Source organism: Equus quagga, chromosome 9 (assembly GCF_021613505.1).
Source record: "Equus quagga isolate Etosha38 chromosome 9, UCLA_HA_Equagga_1.0, whole genome shotgun sequence".
Classification (NCBI taxonomy): domain Eukaryota; kingdom Metazoa; phylum Chordata; class Mammalia; order Perissodactyla; family Equidae; genus Equus; species Equus quagga.
This window is the reverse complement of record NC_060275.1, coordinates 120,598,814-120,620,846: the sequence shown is the minus strand read 5'-3', so window position 1 is coordinate 120,620,846 and position 22,033 is coordinate 120,598,814. Positions and strand designations below refer to the sequence as shown.

General features: G+C 55.5%; 2 protein-coding genes across 17 annotated transcripts in view; one reads left to right on the top strand and one right to left on the bottom strand.

Annotated features, from left to right (window-relative positions):
• The window catches only part of BRD9 (bromodomain containing 9), a 25,801-nt gene extending 5,935 nt beyond the window's left edge, over positions 1 to 19,866 (bottom strand). Inside the window, exons 1-14 of one of the 16 annotated variants that reach the window (XR_006890075.1) lie at positions 19,664 to 19,866; positions 18,687 to 18,901; positions 18,279 to 18,411; positions 16,696 to 16,756; positions 16,194 to 16,338; positions 14,315 to 14,425; positions 13,474 to 13,649; positions 12,169 to 12,301; positions 11,823 to 12,081; positions 10,244 to 10,414; positions 8,877 to 8,972; positions 7,655 to 7,787; positions 5,515 to 5,622; positions 2,110 to 2,148 (exon numbers count right to left, since the gene is read on the bottom strand). Coding sequence is in view for 12 of the 16 variants with exons in the window: in XM_046671295.1 (XP_046527251.1) it covers positions 4,850 to 4,969; positions 5,511 to 5,622; positions 7,655 to 7,787; positions 8,877 to 8,972; positions 10,244 to 10,414; positions 11,823 to 12,081; positions 12,169 to 12,301; positions 13,474 to 13,649; positions 14,315 to 14,425; positions 16,194 to 16,338; positions 16,696 to 16,756; positions 18,279 to 18,411; positions 18,687 to 18,901; positions 19,664 to 19,715 (1,917 nt within the window). In the remaining 4 variants the exon portion in view is untranslated. The other 15 variants (XM_046671290.1, XM_046671292.1, XM_046671291.1 and 12 more) reach the window with 15 other exon arrangements.
• A 78-nt stretch (positions 19,867 to 19,944) lies between these two features.
• Positions 19,945 to 22,033, top strand: part of TRIP13 (thyroid hormone receptor interactor 13) — a 17,854-nt gene continuing 15,765 nt past the window's right edge. Inside the window, exons 1-2 of the mRNA XM_046671303.1 lie at positions 19,945 to 20,162; positions 21,682 to 21,847. Coding sequence (XP_046527259.1) covers positions 20,071 to 20,162; positions 21,682 to 21,847 — 258 coding nt within the window. The 5' untranslated portion in view covers positions 19,945 to 20,070. The remainder of the gene's footprint in view (positions 20,163 to 21,681; positions 21,848 to 22,033) is intronic.

Sequence of the window (22,033 nt, the reverse complement as noted above, 5' to 3'; positions counted from 1 at the left end):
GGGCTGTAACTGCCTGGGCGTGAACGTTCTTCCCTTGGGCTGTAATCACCTGGGTGTGAACCCTCTCCTGTTGAGCTGTCATGGCCTGGGCGTGAACCCTCTGCCGTCGGGCTATAACTGCCTGGGTGTGAACCCTCTCCCGTTGGGCTGTCATGGACTGTGTGTGAACCCTCTACCGTTGGGCTGTCATGGCCTGGGTGTGAGCCTCTCTGGTTGGGCTGTCTTAACCCTGGTGATCTGTGAATTTGCCCTCCTCGCTTGGCTTTCAGAAAACCTACTTCTGTCTGTGCTCTGATAAAAATTTCTCCCTAGAGGAACTGTTAGTGATGACTTAGGCCATCAGCAAGTCAGGCTGAATTCACATTCACAGAGCCCGGTGTTGGCCAGGCCCAGAGCCAAGGTCACCACAAAGTCCTACAACAAGCCCACCACTACCAATCTGCTCCATAACTGAAGATTGAGCCTTAGAGCTGTGAGTTCCCCTGCCCAGGGCTTAACACCAAAGCCCTTGCATCTCAGACACATGGAGAATCTCCCCACAGCTCATGGCATTCAAGGATGTTACAGGATTACCTGGTGATCCTAAAGGATGAGGCAATTTGGAGCTCATAAAGACAACTTGAAAAAAAAAATCGGTTTGCTCACATTTTATTCCAACAGTAAAAAAGCACTGAGAAGCACAGATTTCCCTAGAGACCACAAGAGAGCAACTGAGTGTGTGTGCATTCCCAAGGTAGCCTCTCCAGGGCTCACCTGTGGGAGACTGCTCAGGAATTCGTCCTTCCATTGGCTAGTTCTGCCCACGTGTTAGGTGTGGAGACCTACATTCTAAGGCAATGCTGAAAATCACATCATTAAAGTTGGTGTCTTTGGACACGCTAAGTTAAATCGAAAGAAAAACAGGAACACTTATTTGCAGAAACGTTTGGGAGCCCTGATTGATGACAGAAGCATATTGACATACAGGCCGTGAGGTGCACGAGTGAATGCAATGACAGAGAGAGGCGAGTGCCCCTCACGTGTCAACACCATGCGCACGCCGCATGCAGGTGGGAAGGCACCGAATGGAGCCAGCTGCCACCAGCAGGTGTTCTGTGCCCCTGGTGCGAGGGACAGCACAGGCATAGGAGCCCCTTCTGAAAGCTCCCTGCCGCTGCTTGGGGGTTGCCCCACAGAGGCCCTGCTGGCAGGGGCAGAGGGAATGTGCCAGGCTCCCAGCTTAGAGTGGCCTACAGTATGTCCCAGCTCTTCAGACACCGTGTGGGGTTTGCACTCTATACCACGGTGTCTGCATAACCCAGACAGAGATGCTGAGCAGAATCCTGGCTGCCTCAAGGACCTAGCAACACCAGGAGAACACCCTCAGGAGAGACACCCGTGTCACCTTCTCTGGTTCTATCACTCGAAGAGCCCCCACTTGACAGGCACCTGATGCTCCTGCTCCAGGTGGGCCCTCTGTCCACTGAGGCCAGGTAACACCTGTGGCCCAGGCCCCCATGCCCTGCCCAACATGCTGGCGCCTCTGCTCCAAAATGGGAACTGTATTCAAAGCTGGCTGTCAACATGCACACTCCAAGTTATTCCCAAAGGGCAGGAGAAAGGGGGAAACTGAGGCTGGGCCACAACAGTTTCCTCAAACACAGACTGTCTACTCCGGGTGCCGGCAGGCCCCAAGGACCTAGAACTGCTGGGCTCGTCTCACTCACGAGTGTGCAGCGCACATACACCTGACTGGCAACACACGGCATGTGCCTGCTGGCATGCCCATCTTTGGGGAAGGCCGAAGAACCCACGGGACCAGAGACAAAACATGCTACTTGCCCCGCAAGACCCAAGCAGGCCCACCTTGCCTGTCCCAGCCCGGGCACCTTAGGATTCCTGTGTCTAGATTTGGAGGAACGTACCTTGGCTTTACGTCCCTCACCCCAAGTCATTAAAAGCTGAGGGAGGGGGAGACTGCCACTTAATCTCATTCGTCAGGAACTTAACCAGTTTCTAAATACCAGTACACAAAGCTCGACTCAACCACTCCATTTCAAAGGCTGAACACAACCTTCCCTACGGGAACCCCAATAACGAGGTTTTTACTTACATATCCATGAAACTCACCTTTACTTCATCTGGAGGCTTCACTGGAACATTTCTCCTCTGCAAAGAAAACAAGAAAGAAACCAGCTTTTCCAAAACGATTTCATATAGAAGGAAGATTTCCTCACATCACGTACCCACGTGAAGTAAAACCGGCACAGGCACTACTACTGGGGCTGTCCTCATGCTCATAACTACACTGGAAAGACCGGGCCGGGCCCTGCGGGCTTCTCGACAGCTGGCACAGTGTGAGAGAAAGAGCTAATGGGACCCACGAGGGCCGGAATCACGTAGCACCCCCGAGACCCTGGGGCTGAGTGCCTGAGAGCACCCTAAGACAAAATGGAGGAGGAGGAGGAGCGAGATGACACCCAACCTTGTTCCTGAACCTCGCATGGCTAAAAACAAAAATGTCAGACATTGTACCCCGTGTCTCAAGGGCAGCTCAGGAAAAACACTGGGTCTGGTGGTTTAGCCTGAAGATGAGAGGCACCGGGACCAGTTCAAATCCTGATGGGGCAAGACCCTCACGGTGCCCCCGCCCCCGAGATGGGCAGGGTTATGGGGCCATGTGTCCTTCTTGGCCTACAGAGTGTCTGGAAGAGGACTTAGCCTTCACCACCACGTGTGTGACCACAGCCTGAGCGGGACCCAGGCACATGTGACCACCTCGTGCAGAGATCACAGCCTGAATGCTGTACTGAGCCACTGTCTTGCAATCTGGTAGGAGCATTACCTTAAAAATACCCTAGTCCTGTGTACATACCTAAAAAAAACAGCTATTCAGCTTGCACACTTTTTACCTGTGACCTTTTGTTCAAAGTAATGTTTCTGAGATTCACCTGTGTTATGATTTTCACAAACTTGTAAGCAGAAAAAGAAATACTGCCATCATTCATGTCTGTTACCTCATACAAGCTTCCGCTAACGTATACACTTTAGTATCATACGTTATTTAGTGCTGTGGCACATCTAAAATTATGAAACTCTGCAGCACAAGTTCCCTTGCAGAAAATCTAGAAAGCAATCTAGAGGGGAAACTGAGCTGCCAGCACATGTTAGGGCCTCCCGCTGTGTCTGCCACACGGTGTGGAGGTGCCTGCTTCAGGTGCTGTGCCCAGAGGCAGCGCCGGAGGAAACCTGCAGACAGCAGGGCAGAGAACAGCACCCAGAGCATGGCGGCCGTGCCGAGCGGAAGAGTGGGAGATCACAGCTGGCGGGACAGTCTAGAGAGCAGGGGCTCTGGACATCCCGGAGGGACCTCGAGCCTGGCTGATGCCAACCTGTGCAGGTACAGATGAAATGCTACAGAGCCAGGCACGCCGGGCGAGATAGGCCCCAACTCCACCAGGCCAGAGCAGGGGCCTCATTGAAACTTAGACTGAAGGCTGCCCAGACCCACCCTACACAGCTTAAAACAAGCGCCAGGAGGATCAGGTGACTCAGAAGTAACCACTCTGCCAAAACGAACATCAACGTTCTCTAAAGGAAGACTATAACATCCAGACCCGCCTTGTCCAACAAATATATAATGTAACCACACACCTAATTTTAAGTTTTCTAGTATCCACACTAAAATTAATCTTAACGTGCAATTGATCTTAACATATTTCACTTAATCTAATACAGTGAAAGCATTTTTATTCAAACATGTAGTCCACATAACATCACTGAGGCGTCTTACAGCCCCGTCGCGAACGTCTCTAAAGGGCTCCTGCTGAAGAGAGGCTCCAAGCTCCTCCTCTTCCTCGAGCCTTTCTTTTCTTTTTCCCAAAGATTGGCCCTGGGCTGACTCCTGTTGCCAATCTTCTTCTTCTTCTTCTCCCCAAAACCCCCAGGGCATAGTTGTATATTCTAGTTGTAGGTCCTTCTGGTTGAGCCCCTGGACGCCGCCTCAGCATGGCTTGAAGAGCGGTGCCATGCTCGCGTCCAGAAGTGGAACCGGCGAGACCCTGGGCCACCGAAGCAGAGTGCGCGGACTTAATCACTCGGCCACGGGGCGACGCCATGAGTAGTCTTTCAAGTTCTAGTTTGTAGTTCATACTTTCACCATATCTAAATCCAGACTAGTAACATCCAAATTTCCCAGTAGCCACATGTGGCTAGTGGTTGCTATATTGGTGCAGTCTAGACTCAACAGCATAATATCTAGAACCCAAACAATGAAGCAGCAAATCATGGCCTCTAACCAGAGGAAAATCTGCCAATAGAGACAGATCGAGAAACGCCAGAGATCATAGAATTAGCGGAGAAGGACTTTGAAAGCAGCTATAATAAATATTATGAATGTGCCCAAGATTTAAAGGAAAACATGAACATAACGTGAGAACGTTATAAGCAAAAAAGTCCAAACGGAATTCTAGAGATGAAAAACACAGTATCTCAAATGAAAAATTCACTGGCTGGGATTAACAATAGATTCAGACACAGCATAAGAAAGATCACTCAATGTGAAGCCACGGCAACAGAAACAATTGAAACTGAAAGAGGGAAAAAAAGACTGAAAAAATTAGGACAGCACTAGTGATGTGTGGAACATATCAAAACATCCAACACATGTGTCAAAGTCCCAGAGAAAAGATGAAAGAAGGGTATGGGCAGAAATGACACTTGAGGAACTAATGGCTGAAAATCTTCCAAGCTTAATGAAAACTATAAACCAATAGGTCCAAGAAGCTCAGCAAACGTTAAGCAGAATAAGCACAAAGAAAAACACACTGAGACACACGAAAAATGCACTGGTGAAAATGAGTTGTAAAGGTTAAAATCTGAGGGCAGCTAGAGCGGCAGTTGGTGACTTTCTCCCTGAAGGGCCAGGGGGCAAGTGTTTGGGGCTGTTCAGGCCACGGCCGTCTGTAGCAAATTCTTCTTCTCTTACAACCTTTAAAAAATACAAAAAACGCTCTTAGCTCGTGGGCCATGTTTGCCAGTCCTTGATCTTGACCAAAAAAGACACACTGCAAATGGAAAAAAAAGATAAAAATGACTGCAGACACTTCTTCGGAAACAAGGTAAGTCAGACGTATTTTAGAGAGGGAAACCAGTCTACTATGACTCCACACCAAGGGAGGTGAATTTCAAAAGTGAAGGCAAAATAAAGACTTCCTCAGACTGTGACCAAATCTGTACTATCAGAAATACTGAAGAAAATGCCTCAGGACAAAGAAAATGACAGAGGATGAAAAAATCTGTGTGTACAGAAAGTAACGAAGAGCGCAGAAATGATGACTGTGTGGTCAACAGAGAAGACTTTACTTTTAAGGCTCTTTTAAAGAAATCAACTGTTTAAAATAAAAATAAAAAATAAAAAACTAGTGAGGGAAGGGCAGCTTAGTGACTGCCTAAAAACAGCACACTCTGCCCTAAGAGCCTGCTCGCTCGGATGGGCTCTTCCCACAGGGGTGGCACCACGCGCAGCCCACCTGCCTCAGCTGGAAGAGCATCCGTGAGTGGTCCCCGCCTGTGATCTGGTCCAGGAGGTCATCCACCATCTTCTTGCTGTAGCTCCCAGCATCCTTCACGAACTCCTGCAGGCTGGGAGGGCCGTGAGAGAACAGGCTGAAAGGAACGCCACGTGCGCTAGGCTCCAAACTCTGTCCCCAAGGCCGCAGTCCTGACTGCAGACACCTGCCGTGTCAGCACCCTCCTCGGATGCTCCTCCACAAGAGAGGGTCTATCGAGAGCCACGGACCCCCCGGATGTGGTAGTTGTGGGGAGGGGACTAACAGCCTTCATCAGATCTTCAAAGTGGTCCATGACCCAAAAAGATTAACAAGATCTTGAGAAAAAATTAATTTTAAAAAAGGCAAGATGAAGAACAGTGTGTGCACATACACATGTAAGATACCGCACCCTAACTCCAGTAAAAGCCGCACAGGCATATCCAGATTGAGGAGCGATGCACAGTGTGGTGGCTACCTACTGGGCAGGGGAGGGGCCGAGGGTGAGAGCAAGACTCTCCACGTACACCTCTTAGTGTCATCTTGATTCTGGACCATACAAATGCTTAAAGAAAACAAAGAAACCTAACCAAAAACCTTTAAGAGGAGGCAGAAAACAAACACCCACGGTCTAGCATCAGAAGCCAGGCAAAGGCTCGGAAGGGCTGCCGAGACTTCAAAGACCTTCACACGGAGCGAGGAGGCCTGCTGGCGTGGCACGAAGCCACGACAACACGGCAGGCTCCACCAGGAGCACCTCACGGTAAACCACAGAAGTGACCACTGAGAAGGGAGCAGGGACCGGCTGGAATGCTCACGGCGAGCAGTCTGGGGAGGGCGGCGCGGGAGGCCCAGGAGGAAGGGGCCAGGCCCTGTTTCCTCGAGTGTGCTGCTCACACAGTGGTTCTCGCTAGATGGCACATGGGCTCCGTGTGCATCTCAGGAGCAGGCACTTGGGGGGAGGCAAACTCAGTCTGGCCACACGACACCACCTGAACAGGAGGTGACTTGCCCTGAAGAGCTGTGAGCACCCTGACAGGGTGATGGGGTGACAGGGTGACGGGGGAAAGGGCAGGGTCACCCTCTTGTGACACCATCCTCTCCCGAAAGAAATCTCTCCTCGGTTTTCCACTTCTACTTTCTTTTTCTCAGAAAAATCTGGGTTAGGGATTCATTTACTCTATCAGGGGCTAACCGATTCCTTGTTTATTCTCCAAATACATTCTGTAATCTCTCTGAAATAAAGCAAAGATCTAATATGGAAATATTCCATTTCTTAAGAGGCTAGCAAAATTAAGTTCCTCTCCCCATAGAAAATTACTAAAATTTTGCAAAAATGGCCCACTTCTACTTTGCCACAGAAAACAAAAAATGAACACAAAAACAGTCCTATAGAAACGCAGCAGGACATCTCCAACTCTAATATTACACCCTAGTCACTGTCAGGGGCTGAACTATGTCATCAAATGTGGACGTCAACGGCTGAACCCCCAGCACTTCAGGATGCGGCCGTGTTTGAAGATGGGGCCCTGAAAAGGTGACTGAGCTAAAATGAGATCTTCAAGGTGGGCCCTGATCCAAGATGACCGGTGTCTTTACAAGAGGAGATCTGGACACAGACACACACAGAGGGACGACCCTGTGAGGACACAGGGAGGACACGGCCGTCTACACCCCAGGAGAGGAGCCTCAGGCAAGCAGCCCTGCCCACACCTGGATCTGCAGGGCAGTCTCCAGAGCTGGGAGACAATGAATGTGTACTGTTTGAGCTGCCCCGTTTGCCTCCTTTGTTTTGGCAGCCGGAGCTAAGACAGCCACCAGGAACCACCTTTCGATACAACTGTGAAACAGGTTCTTAGGAAGCACACGCAGTGGGTTACACACCTATGTTCTTCTTTGAGCGACAGCCCACGTCATCGCCTTCTTAAAACTGTGGCCTTCAAGACAGCCTGCAGCAGACCAGAGTGGTTCACTGACACGGACTAGGAAGTTAGACTTGCTGCCAGTGGCCGTCTCTGCTACACACCTGCAAGCAGGCCCTGAATTCACCAGGAAAAAGGCTCCGACCCCACACCAGGCAAGAAACCAGCCCGCGTTCTGCACACGCCACGCCGCCCGACGCTCACCTCAGTGCGCACTGCACACCCGTCTCGTCTCCGTAGGCAGAGTAGAGCAGCTCCGTTTCATCCGACTTCAAGTCACCAAACACTGAGTTATTGTGCATTGACAGCGCGGTGCTGGCACTTGAGAGAAACGTGACTGGGAGTAAAAGAGAAAGGGAACCAGTGAGGACATCAGCCTCACACGCAGACCCCAGCCCGCACAGGACGCGCTGCACTGTCCTTGCAGCAGCTCGCCCCACGCACAGGCAGCCCTGAGCGCCTGGCCTTCTCTGTGAGATTTCCACTCCCGGGTACAAGCACACCAGAGCGGCTTTTCAGGCATGACTACCAGAGTCGCTGCCCCAGCCCTCGTTTACCTCTGAGCCAAGGGTGGCAAACAAGGCATAGCGATCCATAAGGGAGTGAGCCCGACAGGCTGCAGAGCTCATGGCTGTCCCAGATATCACTGGGGACGGAGCCCACAGAGCCCAGCTCCTGCTGAGGGGACAGAGAGAGGCAGGGGCCGCCACCCTGAGGGAGGCACGTGCTGGCACCGTGGGAAGGACGTCAGGCCAGGAGGGCTGTGACCTGATACAGAACTGGCCTCTCCCACTAGATGCCAGTAGCACCCCGGGGTGACAATCAAAACATCTCCAGACAATGCCGACTGTCCCCTGTGAATAAAACGGCTGCAGACACTCCAAAACAAACTGGAAAGCCTGCCACAAACGCAAACCAGCTAGAACACAAACGCAGAGAACACGCTCACACCCTTCCACCCCCAACCCCACTGTGCCCGCCCAGCCGCCGTCTGGCGTGCACACCCATCTTTCTCTAGAGCCTTCCACGCACAGCTCTCTCCGCGCATGGCAGGTGGCATCGCGCCCCTTCCAATGGATGAAAGGAAGCCTGCTGGAGGACATCAGCATCCCACCGCAGGACCACGACCACCTGCCCCGAGTCCCAGCACCACCAAGGACCGCAGCAGCCACCTGGAGGACTTCACAAAGCCCACGGCTGAGACCCACCCACCAAGAAAGAGCAGACAGCAAAGGAGGGGCCTGCCCAACCTAATTCTTATTTCCAACATTTCAGGTGACATTAATTTTTTGATTACTTTCAAAATCAGAATGTGCACACAGTAGTAAAGACAAGCGAGCCAGGAAGACCCTGGAGGAGGGATCGGGGGCTCACCCCCTGGCCGTGACAAGCGGACCCGTGCCCCACATACTCCCGACACACTCACCTCTGCTCCTTCTCTCGTCTTTGAAGCCCAGTGTGGTGAAGCCGGGGAGCAGCTTGCTGGAGAGCGAGCTAAGGTCCACCGGGTGGGTCTCCTCCTCTGCAGGGGACCAGAGCTGTGAGCAGCCGGCTGCGAAGCCCCCGCCGCACGCAGCCCGCAGCACTCTCTCGGCCTCACTGTGGGGGCGTGTGGGAGGAAGGCCCCAGGGGTTCTCGAGAGACCATCCAAAATCTAATTTACCACAGCCAGCTGCCACTCCCAAACCATAACTGCACTCCAGGGTCACTTCACGACCACCCCAAAGAAGGCAGAACGAAAATCTGCAGCGTTGTGACCACAACACCAGCGGTGGACTGCTCACACCTCTGGGAAACCTCCCGCCACAGTGCAGCCTCGGCCCGAACACTCCTCTGACCACAGGTTTCCTGTGTTGCTCCCGTCGAGCACACTCTGCTCACGTGACCTGAGCAGGCCTCTTCAGCCCTGACCGGGACCTCAACCTCGATGTCCTCTTTCTAAGCTAGTGTTAATCAACTTGCCTATCCTCCTACAGAGAACGCCATGATTCATTTTCGCTAAAGACTAAAGACGCTGGTCAGTTTATACTCTGCATGCATCCAAAAAATTCGATAAATCTGCCCATCTAGGGCTGAGCAAAAGGATGCCACCAGGCACATCATCGCGCCCACATGGGCAAGTCCAAGGGAAGGTGCTTCCGCTCCCTCGTGTGCGTATGAGCATATCCCAAATCTGAGCGAGCTCTGCTTTCCTTTAAAGGAAAGGCCTCTGAAACATTTTCAAAGAGAGAGAAAAGCATAAAAATACCTCTTAAAGACCATAAAAGTGACATATAGGTTGGACGGACCCAGTAATTTACGCTTCCTCCAAGATCTCCCTGATCTAATTATCAACTGGGGATTTTCCTCTAGAATTCACGTTTGGACCCAGGTTTACCTCTTTCGAGCTTTGAGGGGGGCTGAGTTCGGCACTCTGGCTTCTGAAGAAGGAGCCCTTACTGAACTTGTAGGGAACCGCTTTGTGATGGTATCAGCAAGGACTTCTCCGCAGCTTTGCGGGAGTGCGGCCCAGTCCTGTAGGCTATCCTAGAGAGCCTGGGAAAGCAGCACCTCTGCCCCGCAGTCCACCGACCGACCACACGTGTGGTGGTGTGGTGCCATGTCACGGGGGCTGTGCAGGGGCAGGAAGCCAGGCAGGGCTGCCCATCTGCACCCCACAGCCGGCGTCACGCACTCCACGGGAAACGGGCACCCTGAGTAGGTTGCACGGGTTTAAAATCATTGTGCGTGAACAGAACTTAAAAGCATGCGGTGCAGCCCACAGAAGGCCAAGCCGCGCAAGGGGCCACCCACCGTCAGCATCCGGCTCGGCCACGTTGACCACGCTGTAGAGCAGGCTGCCGTCTCCGTTCTTCTTTAGGTAGCCCATCTGCAAGGAAGTGCGCCTGAGCCCGTCCGCCGAGGGACGGCCCGTGACTTCCACCACCGCAGAGATTCCTACCGAAGCTTCAACAAGACAGAGACCTACGGACGTGGCCCAACAGGGATGAGCCCCACAGGTCACAATGGTCACTCACTCCCCAACAGAGAGCAGAGGCCCCTTCCCTGGGGTCTCGTTTAAGACCTGCCTGCAAACGACAGCATGCACACGTATGTAGCAGAGGACTCCTCAGACAGGCTCTCATGACCCTTCCAAAAGGAGCTTCCGAAACAGAAAATACCTGGGAACTGCTGACAGTAGGCCAGAAGCCTGAACAAAAAGAGGTGGAACGAGACACTGGCCAGCAAGGTCATGGTACTGATGGGCAGCCCACAGGCACCATCTCTGAAGCACCTGAGACTCATTTCCATTAAAACCACCACCAAACAAGACTGCTTCCTCCACTGCAGGCCACAGGGGACCCGGAAGAGGCGGCGCTCATGCTGCTGTTGGCATATGTAGGGAGGGGGCGAGAAGCGACGGCAGCCTGGCATGGGTGCTGGAGCCCGAGGCAGGGGCCAGACATCCAGAGAGCAGTGACGGGAACAGAACCGGGGCCCAAGCAGGGTGTGTAGGGCGTAGGGGTGGGAAACTGTTACTGTTGAGCAGGTATGTGGGTTAAGGGCACCGCAAGTCAGGTTTTTCACGGTGGAGTTACAAAACGAAAGAGAGAATGTGGAGCAGACCAGGTGGTGAGGATGGAATCCAAGGTTCCAGTCTGAAAACACGGTTTTCAGTCGAATGTTGACACAGATGTCAGTGTGGGATTCCTTCTATAAGCTGTAGGTATGTGCATGGCCTTTCCTGGTTCTGTCCATTATGGGCCACACCCAGCACCAGGGTCTTGGTTTCCGAATGCCGTTCTCCACTCAGGAACCAGGGCTCCATGGAGAACGGCCGACCCCAGGGCTACAGAGCAACAGGAGTGCAGACCAGCGGGTCGAACGGACACAACATAACCCCACAGAAAACCTCAACCTTCCTGGCAAGCATGTTAAAAGTAAGTGAAAAGAAACAGGCAAAAGTAATCTTAATCTACCTTATATAACGTGATACATCCAAAGTGTTATTTCAAAAGTCTTTACGTACAATCCAATGTGCGCTCCCCAGACTCAATGAGGTAAAAGACGTTAAGTCTCTATATGTGCTACGCATTGAAATGAGATTTAGGATATGTCAGGTCAAGGAAAACATCAGGATTAATTTCACCTGTGTCCTTAACAAGCCCACATGCAAGTTCAAAGCTCCACTCGTGACTCGCATGCTCTCTACTGGCCACCCGGGTCTAGAACTCCCCGTGTCAGAGAGGAGGAGCCGGTGCGCAGGGGCTGGCGGCACCTCCCCCTGAGCACAGCAGTACACTGGACGGGCTCCCAGCGGCCGCACCGGGTGAGACCCACGAGCGACGGCATGCACACAGAGACATGAGCACCGGGGAACAGATGAACCTACAGTGGAGAAGCCTGGTGGGCTCCGCCTCTATCCAGTGACGAAGGTCAACACCCAGGCGACGGGACCCGACCGCAGGCGTCCAAACACTACACATCACTCCTGTGAGCGAGGGGCCTGCCCGAGAGGTGCCCGGAGCCCGTCCCTCCCTCCCAGGAGACATGGCCAGCAGGTACCAGCGGCCAGTGAGGACTGCAGCACGTGCTCCCGAGCTGGACCCTCTGGGGACAAAGGCACCACTGCGACACTGGCGAGGCTGCAACTAGACGTCCTGGTATTAACCTCTTGATTTGGACGGCTGTGCCACCGTCCTGGCAGAAGACACACCCGCCCCATCAGGAAGGGCTACCTTGCTGCCTGGGAGGAGTCGGCTGATCCTGTCCCGAGCCTCGTCAGCTGCATGCTCCACCAGGGCCAGCACGTGCTCTTCTGCCGTGCTGTCGGTCAGGCTGCAAGCGTTCCCTTCTGGCTCAAACATGCAGCTACAATGCAGGAACCCCGCACACATCACCAGGAGGCCCACGGTGCACACCACTCCCACCTTGCCCCCATGGTCAGTCTCTAATGCCCTGAGGCCACGAAGAGAACCCTGAGGAGCCACACAAAGCTGTCTCTCCCTTCCCTTTCTTTCTAACCACAGCCAAACAGGATGCTTTCAGGAAGATGAAGAGTGAGGCTAAGCCAAGTACACGTTCCGTACTTCTCATGTCTCAGCCACACACTTCAGCCACCTCAAGAACAACAGAGGACACAAGACAGGAGCCTCACTGGTTACAGCGTCACTCAAGGCAGCAGCAGAAGTAACAGAAATCCTGTGGAGGGTCGAGGCTCTGGGCCTGGGATGGGGTGCGAGGCTGCGGGCGGGGCTGGAGAGCACCCCCTGCTGCAACACCCCAGGGTCACCCTGAGACTCCAGCAGGTTGACCTCAGGTTCCACACCAAGCCGCCTTTCTTGACTCACATGTGAGCGAGGCGCTGGGTGCAGCACCCAAGGGAGTTAGCCTCTCCTCTGGAAGGTTCTAGAAGCAAGTGGGTGGAGCCCCCAGAGGAGCAGCGGGAGCAAGCCCTGCCTGGGGATCCCAAAACTACAGGAAGGCCCCTTCTCCCACCCAGGGTTTACAGCTACAGGTGCAGGGAGCTCAGGGAGTGTAGTGAGAAAGAAGCCTGAGGCGTGCTGCCTGCCCCATGAGGCACCCCCATGTCCCCCGAGCCCGGGATGGGCGAGCCCTGGTCACCAGCATGTAACTCTTCTCCAGGACAAGTTACCGTGATGGCTGCAGCATGGTGGTGCGACATGTGGAAAGCGTGGGTCACAAACCACTGCTCCCTCAGAACTGACCTGGGGTCCCAGGGTCTCCTGGCACCCCCAGCGCTCACGGTGACATTCGTCACCCACACTCCTCACTCTCCAGGTGGGCAGGGGAGGAGTGTCACTTTCCTCTGAACGCTGGGCCCAGGTTATGTCCTGGCTGCCTCGTAACAGGCCCTGAGCACCTGAGGACCCGCACTCCCCTGCCGGCTGCACAAGCAGTGCGTCTGTCGGCCCCTGCACAGACGTCAGCACAGACACAGGCTGCCCTCCCTCGCCCCTCCTGCAGAACACCGGCTCTCCCGAGCTGGGCGTTGCCCCAACGGGCAGACGGCGTCCCTCTACCTGATGACTTCTCTGCTCGGCCTTTTGGATTTCTTGGCAGTCTCTACTTGCACAGGCACAACCTCGGGAGCAGGCTCCTCAGCAGCGGCGTCCTCACTGCCCAGGAGAGCTGCCTGCTGAGAGAAATCCACGTGCTGCATGAACGACACGCTGCGCTTCAAAGCCAGCAGCCGCTCCTGGAACCAAAGCACAGGGAGCGCGGCTTTACCTCTCCCTCAGAGCCAAGGCACCACGACGATGGATGGGGCGGGATGGCCACAGCCTCACCTGCCTAAGGGCGACCCTTCCGTGGTGGTGCACGGCAGGTGGTCGTGGGGGTCGGCACCAAAAGGTGTGGCCGACTGGCTGGCGAGAGCTCAGAGCCAGCAGAGGCGAAAAGGCCCTGTGCACCGCCCCCAGAGGCCGATCAGGCACAAGGCACTGGTCCTTGGCGAGTGACGCATGCGACCTGGCTCACGGGGCAGCACTGGGAAGCCGCTCAGGGTGGACAGAGTGGCCCATCTGGATTCAGCGAGGCAGCCACACAAAATAAACCCATAAGGCTGGCTGCGATCCAGGGAGGCAGACACCCAGGCTCGAGATCAACATATCCAGAACTTTCTACCAACCCTAAAGGAGATGTGACCGCTGGGGCAGGAGCAGGGGGAGAAAGAGAAGAGTGCTTGGAGGAGAGGGACCTGCAGAGGGCGTCTGGGGTATCTGCCACGGAGCGGAGGGCCACACCGTGGCCAGTGACAGACGGATGGAGAATGGCTGGCGTTGGCTGTGCATCTGTCTAGGCAAGCAGAGCGCAGAGGAGGGCAGCTCCCGCTTGCGCGGCTCACACTGGGAGGGCCCTTACTTTGCTCATCATCTTAAAGCCTGCGTGAAGGAGCTTCTTCGCTAACTTGTAGTACACAGTGTCTGGTCTGTTGTACGTCATCGCATTATCGCACATCAGTTTGAAATCTGCCTGGAAAGAGAAAAACAAAAAATTCATCAAGTTTAAAACACGGGAGAGGCTACAGCAAAGAGTTTAGATTCCTGTCAAAACAGGCCAAAAAGAAGAGGCTGAAATTAAGTGGGAAACAATTAAATTTGGCTCTTTAATTTAAAAAATAACTTTTAAGAACTCTTTCAGACGGGCCGGCCCAGTGGCACAGCGGTTCAGTTCGTACGTTCTGCTTCGGTGGCATCGGGTTCGCCGGTTCGGATCCCAGGTGCGGACATGGCACTGCATGGCAAGCCATGCTGTGGTAGGCGTCCCACAGGTGGATACTGATGTTAGCTCAGGGCCAATCTTCCTCAGAAAAAAGAGGAGGATTGGGAGATGTTAGCTCAGGGCTAATCTTCCTCCCAAAAAAAAAACTCTTTCAGAGAAACTTTCATAATTGTTCATCCGTCTTGCATGAAGCATTTTCCAGTGAGAAGCTTATTAAAGTCTGTAACTGCTTTCTGAGCATAATATGTATATTTTGTAAGAGGAAAATGCCGGCTCCCTCCGCTCCCTTCCCATCTCCAGCCCTCCTCCCTCTCTGGGAGGGACTCAGACAGAACAGGAACAAGAGCCAACAACCCGGTCTTTTAAACAAAAGTCAAGGGATGAACTGAGAGGCGGGCACAGTCACGTCTTCTAGCAGTGGGGATTTTCCATAGAATTTAAGATTTTGTCTACAGATAGTTACTCCAGTACTACTAGAAAAAGACTTTCCCTAAAATAAGGAGAGTCTTATCCAACAACAACTTATATTAAAAGCAAACTATCTGGAACATCAGTATTTTACCATCCTAACCAAGTGACTCAGCACAACACATGTCAGAGGTGAGTTAGACATCAGGATGGACAATGACCGCTGAGGCCAGCTGCGGCAATGTAGCGCGTGCCATCCGGGGCCCTTACAAGTCACTGGGCCAGTGTCCCCAGAGCAAGCCCCTGTCCACCAGAGGCCCCAAGTATGACAGGCTCAGGACACTCTCCTGAGGACACGGGCTGGGTGGACGCTGCTCACGTCTTGGCTTCGTCCCTGGGTGAGAGCCCGAACTGGGGGCCGGCAGCCAGGCCTTCAGGGCAGGGATTACCATTAGCCACCGGCCCTCTGGGGCGACACCGGATCCTCCTGTGAAAACTTCCTCTCTCTCCCACGCCCCTTTAGTCAGCAAACCCTTCCAGCAACGTCTCCAGGAAACAGAGAAAAGTCAAGCTTTTCCAAAGTTAACAGAAACTAAGAAAGACATCTGAAGCCTTTTTCTAAATGACATTATTGCCAACTTTGTCAAGCATTCATTTGCTTGCCCCCCCACCCCCACCAGTTTCAAAGCTGATAAGCAATTTCTCTTTCTCACAGCCAGTGCCAAGAAAGAGAGTAAAGAGCAAAGTACTCAGGAGATGTAAGCATTTACCATTCTAAAAATGGTAATGTCAGTCACCACATGACAAAACTAAGAATCAGGAAAATTTTGTCTCTAAAAATACCCACTCTGGAGCCAGGCCAAAGCAGACACATCCTTGCTTCACCCAACACACTTCTAACAGCACCAACGCACGCTTCAGCCTCTAGACCAAAAGACGGAGAAAATCACAACCAACCCATTCCTCTGAGGCTATGTTTGTGAAACACCAGCCCAAACACAGAAACACGTGAAAACTTACGACTGGAAACGACCTAAGAGGGATGTAGCGTTTACTGGACACAAACACACACACTTCATGACAATTATTTCAGGAACTGAAACTAATTTACCTTAAATTCCGTGACTGACTTGTATTCATTAGCTACAATTTTGTCTTTCATTGTCCCAAAATCCATCGGATGTTTTATTATCATCGAGTATCCAGGAGCAATTGCATCCGTGACAGGAAAAGCAAAAAATCCATGAGGATCTTTTCTGAAACAAAAACATCTTTATTTAAACTGGAAGACCCCTAAAATCTAGATTTGCAAATGATACAAAATCCCTCACAATAAAAAATCTGATACAACTGACCAAGTTTTGTTTCTCAAAAATAAAAATAAAACTTATGCTCTTTATAAGTGTGCAGGGTATTTAGCATACACTAAAAACTCCAAAACTAGCATCCTGGCTCCAGCCGTGACGTCCACATCCCGGAGTCTCTGACACCCGACACTGACGCAAAGCGGGGACTCGAGGGCCCCACCTGCTGGGCTTCCACACGGTGCTCGGCCACCCCGCCAAGACCGCCCAAAGGTCCCCACACACAAGCTCTTCAGAAACACTCTTTACCTCTGCAGCTGGCGGAGGAAATGCTCTAGCAGTTGCTGAATAGGCGTGCTCTCGTTTTCAGCTGACAATTTAAACAGCAAAAAAATCAGGTTCAATAAAAGACCTTGGTATCGCTTCACTGGAGAGCTCCAGTTTCACAGCACGTACCTAGCTTTGTGTCTCAGGGGTTTAGGTTCCAGCAAGAACTGGGGACAAGGACAAACCAGACCCAGCCTTGGCCTCCACACGGCTCAGCTGGGCGGGAAAGGGCACCCACAGGGTAAGAGCCCCAAACCCCAAGACTGCCGATATGCCTTCAAACATCAACACAAGCCGTCACTCATCAATGTGTTTCCAGCCCCATCACAACTGGGCCCGGCACATCCCGGAGCAGGTCTGAACAAGAGAACAAAGGCTTTGCACACAGAAGTTCATCCTGGATTCACTGACCATCGTTCTACTGGAGAGTCCTAGATTTCTGGTCACACCTGTTGCTCATCTGCAAAATGGGGATAAAAACACACAGTGCGCGGGCTCTTGTGAGGACTGCAGCTGTTAACTACGTCTCTGGGCCTTAGGTGTGAAAACACGGTTTTCAGGGCACGTGAACACAGCTGTCTGCAGGTGTTTCCTTCTACAAGCTGAATGGAGGTATATCATCCTTCCTAGCTCTGTCTCTTGAGGGCCATACCCAGTGCCCAGATCTCGACTTCCAAAGGAAGCAGGGTTCCTTGGAAAAATGGCCGATCCCAGGGCCGATGCGCAACAGGACTGCAAACCAGCGGGTCCCCAACAGTAACACTCTGAGAGTGACCAGCGTAGGTCCAAGACAGCAACATCTGACCATCGGCTCTCCAAGTATGCTGGAGGGGAAGACCCAGGCCTATGAGCTCAAACAGGTAATCAGACAAAGCCAACGACGACCTGCAACTGTGCTAACCTTGCAGACACGCTCATCTAGCGAACTGGGGTTTTGTACCCGACTTTCTCCACTTCCCAACATGCACAGCAGCCTGAGTCCCACCCGCTCCCCATGGCAACGGCTGGCAGATGAGAGGGGTGTTGCCAGAAAACAGCACACCCTCCCCCACCGACCGCGACTGCCACACAATACCATACAATACCTCGCACTGCCCCCAGTAAATCCCAGGCGGTCAAACTCAAAGTCAAAAGGAGAAGCAGCTGAGGAGCAGACCAGCCTCCAACCCCGCACCTCCTGACCAGCAAAAGCCTTCGAGGGAAGTGACCACACACAGACCAGAGGGTCCCGAGCACCTCCTTGGGAAGCAGCTTTCCTTTGGTGGAGCCAGCACAGCTCGCAAGGTTTCTGATGGCCTGAATGACTGCTGCCAGCACCAGCATCCTCCCATCTACAACGAGCTTCTTAGCTCACGGACTCAAAAACAACGCCTCAAGCAATCAGCGGCCATGCCTCGCTCTCCAAGTTCAGAGATGGCAGCAAGCACCTGGGACCAACCGCGCACTGTGTGAGGCCCTGCAAGCAAAGCGCCGTCCCCCTGCCAGCGCTTGCAGGAGCGGTGTCAACTGCGACCTCACAGGGCCAGCTCCGACGCTCCAGGCACCTCTGCAAGGGCCGCACTTGCCTGGCTGCGTCCGGCAGGCTCGCACTGGTCGGTCGGGGGGCGGCTCCACCTCCACCTTCTTCCCGGGGTCGAAGTCGTCGGCTTCCCCCTCCGTGTCGCAGTGCTCCTTCTCCCGCTTGCGCTTCTTCTCCTCCTGCGAGCAGCAGGGCAACAAGAGCAGTGCGAGCGGTTTAAACAGAGCTCCTGTCTCTCAGGGGACACGTGACGCAGACGGAAAGCCCTCCTACTCCAGACCCCCTCACACAGACCCTCCTCGGGCTTGGGCTCGGACCCAGGCAGATAGCCAGCACTGAAGCAACCAGCCGCGTGGTCTGCGTTCGCTGCCAACAGAATGCCCCCTCCTGCACCGCGCAGGCTTGCTGTCGCCCGGGCCCCAGGGCCACCATGCCAGAGGCCGCCCTGCTGTACCTTCCGCTTCCTCCTTTCTTCGTCATCAAGATGCTTCTCCTTCTCCGACTTCTTCTTCTTTTTCTTCTTCTTCTCTTTGTGCCTCTCTCGCTCGTGGTCTGACCTGTCGTCGTAGTAACTGGAGTCGTGGCCAGACCCCGAGAGTTCAGTCACTTCGCTTCCTCCGACCTTGAGGACCAGCTTCAGCGGCTTCTCCAGGGGCTTGTCCGTGTAATCTGCAGAGACACGGGTGGTGCCCTTCACCACGTGTGCCCAGGTTGCGTGCAGGCAAACCCCACTACCCACTACCACTACCACTACCAGCTGGGTGGGAAGGCTGGCCCGTGAGCCGGTGTGACAGGGAGCACACCGGGGCCCAAGGAGGTGGAGGGACAGCAGGGGAACATCAAAGCCACCGGGGAAGGACGGTGGGGCAAGACCGAGGTGGCCTGGCTGTTACTTCCCCGTCCTCTCCACTTCCTGCCCCTTCACACTACCTCACCTCAGGGGGGCCGTGTTACTGTCACGGGCAAAGAACAGGACCTCCATGTGGGACGCGAAAGCCCCACCCCATCCCCAAACTCCTGTCCGGGGGCGCCCCCTTCCTGTCCTGCAGCAGCCCCGTCCGCTGACAGGGGCACTCACCGTGCAGGACCACGGCAGGCCAGGGGACAGCCAGGGACCGGGCGGAAGGGGACAGGGCGGGAACGACCCAGAGATGCTCCGCTCCCTTCCGGAAGATACAGGAGAGAGGCGAGCCAAACGCCCAGCAGCAGCGACCCCCGGCAGCGAGCTGGACCCCCGCCCACGTCCTCGGGGCCCCAGAGCCCCGCCCGCGAGCCCAGATCCCGGCCTACGAGCCCGGGACCCCCGCCTGAGACCTCAAGATTTCCGTCCTCAGCCCCGGGACCCCGCCTACGACCCCGGGACCCCAGACCCCCGCCCGGGTCCCCGGGACCCCCGCCCGCCCGGGGTCACACAGCGCGCCCGCCACTCGCCTTCGTACGACGAGCGCCACTCGGTCTTGTGCTTCTTGTGCTTCTTGCCCATGGCGGCGGCGGCGGCGGAGGCGGTGGGGTGGGCCCGGGGCCCGAGGCAGCAGCGCGGAACCCCGAGCACGGCCGCCGCCCCAGCCGCCCTAGCTCACTGCCCACCTCGCCCGCGGAGGTCGCCCGGCCGCGCCGGAAGCGGGCCCCGCGGCCGGAAGTGGCGCCACCGGACGGCAGCGAGCGCTTCCGGGTCGGGGGCGGCGCGCGGAGCGCGGCAGATTCGAAGCGCGGGCGCGGCCGGCGGGGCCGAGGCGGAGGCTGTGGCGGCGGTGACGGCGGCGCAGGGTGGGAGGCGGCGGCGGCCACTCTCCGGCCGGTATTCCGCTGCTGCTCCCGGCGGCGGTGGCGGGGGCGCCATGGACGAGGCCGTGGGCGACCTGAAGCAGGCGCTGTCCTGCGTGGCCGAGGCGCCCACCGTCCATGTGGAGGTGCACCAGCGGAGCGGCAGGTGAGCCGGCCGGCCGCGTGGACCCCGCCCGAACCCCCCACACCCGACCCCGGCCCCGACCCAGCGGACCCGCCCTGACCCGACCCCGGCCCCAACCCAGCGGGCCCGCACTGACTCGACCCCGGCCCCGACCCAGCGGACCCGCCCGACCCAAACCCTGCCCCGACCCGGCGGACCCGCCCTGACCCGACCCCGGCCCCGACCGGAACGCGTCTCCAACCCGTTCTGGACCCGCTCCGCCAGAACCCGAACCCCTGCCCGACCCGAGCCCGGCCCCCACTCGAACCCAGCCGGACCCAGAGGACTCGCCTGACCAACCCGGACCCCGGCCCCAGCCCCGACCCGAACCCAGCCCTGACCGGTTCTCGACCTGGCCCGACCCGAACCTGACCCCGACCTGAGCAGATCTGACCCGACCAGAAACCAACCCTAGCAGACTCACCCCAACTTGAGCCTGACCCCAACTTGATCCCGACCCGCTCTGACTCGGCCCTGAATGGAATCTGACCTGGACTCACGGTACCAAATCTGACCCTGACCCGAGCAGACCCGAACCCAACCTGACAGGACTCAGCCTGACCCTCCCCTGTCCCTGACCCCTGTGGACTTGGCCCTGTCCCACCAGACAGACCCCACCCAGGTGGACTGGAGTGTAGCCCACCCATAGGAGGAGATCCTGACCCATCCAGCCCAGCCCTCAACTGAGTCCCGGCCAGAGCCGTGCCCATCTGCACGTACACACCCGGCCTGACCTGAGCCCCAGCCCATGCTGCGAAGGGGCCGGGGACAAAGCTCCAGGTTATGGGGAGTGGGGGGCATTCCCCTCGGAGCCTGCATCCCTCAGCCCTTCAGAGTGACTCCAGGCCCATCCGCTTCCTTCCCGCCTCAGGATGGGTGGGGTCAGCTTGTGTCCAGGGGCCGCCTGGGGACAGAGCGCGGCAGGGGACTCCGAGCTTTCAGGCTCTAGCTCTGCCTGCCTCCCAGGGGCCGGTGTGCAGGGCTCGGGGTGAAGGGACACTGTGGGGGACCAGCCCCAGGGGCTGGGACAGTGTGTGGGGCACCAAGCTGTGAGGGCAGAGCCAGTCGGTGTTGCTGGAGCGTGAAGTGTCAGGAGGGCAGTGGCGAGGTGGGCCGCGTGAAGCCTCGAAGGCCAAGATGAGAGCGTTGGATTTTCTGGGAGGCAGGCCTTGGGCGCTGGCTGCGTGCCGACGCTGGACCCAGAGCTGTGGGAGCGTCGCTTTCCTTGACAGCGGTGATGCCCAGCGTGTGTTGAGTGCCCAGCGAGTGCCATGCCTCGTCCTGAACACTGAATGTGTCGACTAACGTTCCCGGTGGCAAGGGCCGCTGCCCAGGCCGCGGGCCAGCGGACGGACTGCGCCAGGGTCGCAGGCGGGCCCTCCTGCCTGCGCTCTGAACTGCTGTGCTTCTCGCGTGTGGTCTCGGTTAGAGGAGAAAGGGAATGGCACTGTTAAAGTCTTGTGTGCAAACTTTGGCCTCATCTGTGTGCTTTGTTTCCCAGCACCGCAAAAAAGGAGGACGTAAAGCTGAGTGTCAGGAAGCTGCTCAACAGACACAATATTGTGTTTGGCGACTACACGTGGACTGAGTTTGACGAACCCTTTCTGAACAGAAACGTGCAGTCTGTGTCTATCGTGGACACGGAATTGAAGGTTAAAGACCCACAGGTAACTCCTGACGGCCGGCGCTGGGACAGTGAGCCCTCAGCTGGCTACGAGGCCAGCACGGGGAATGCTGTCAGCTGCTCTGATAGTGTGGTCAGAAACCGGTTCGTCTGTCCGTTGGTCTGCTGCTCAGACCAGTACCGGGAGAAGAGGTGCCCTGGGGTCAGGATGCTCCTGGTGCAGGAGGGG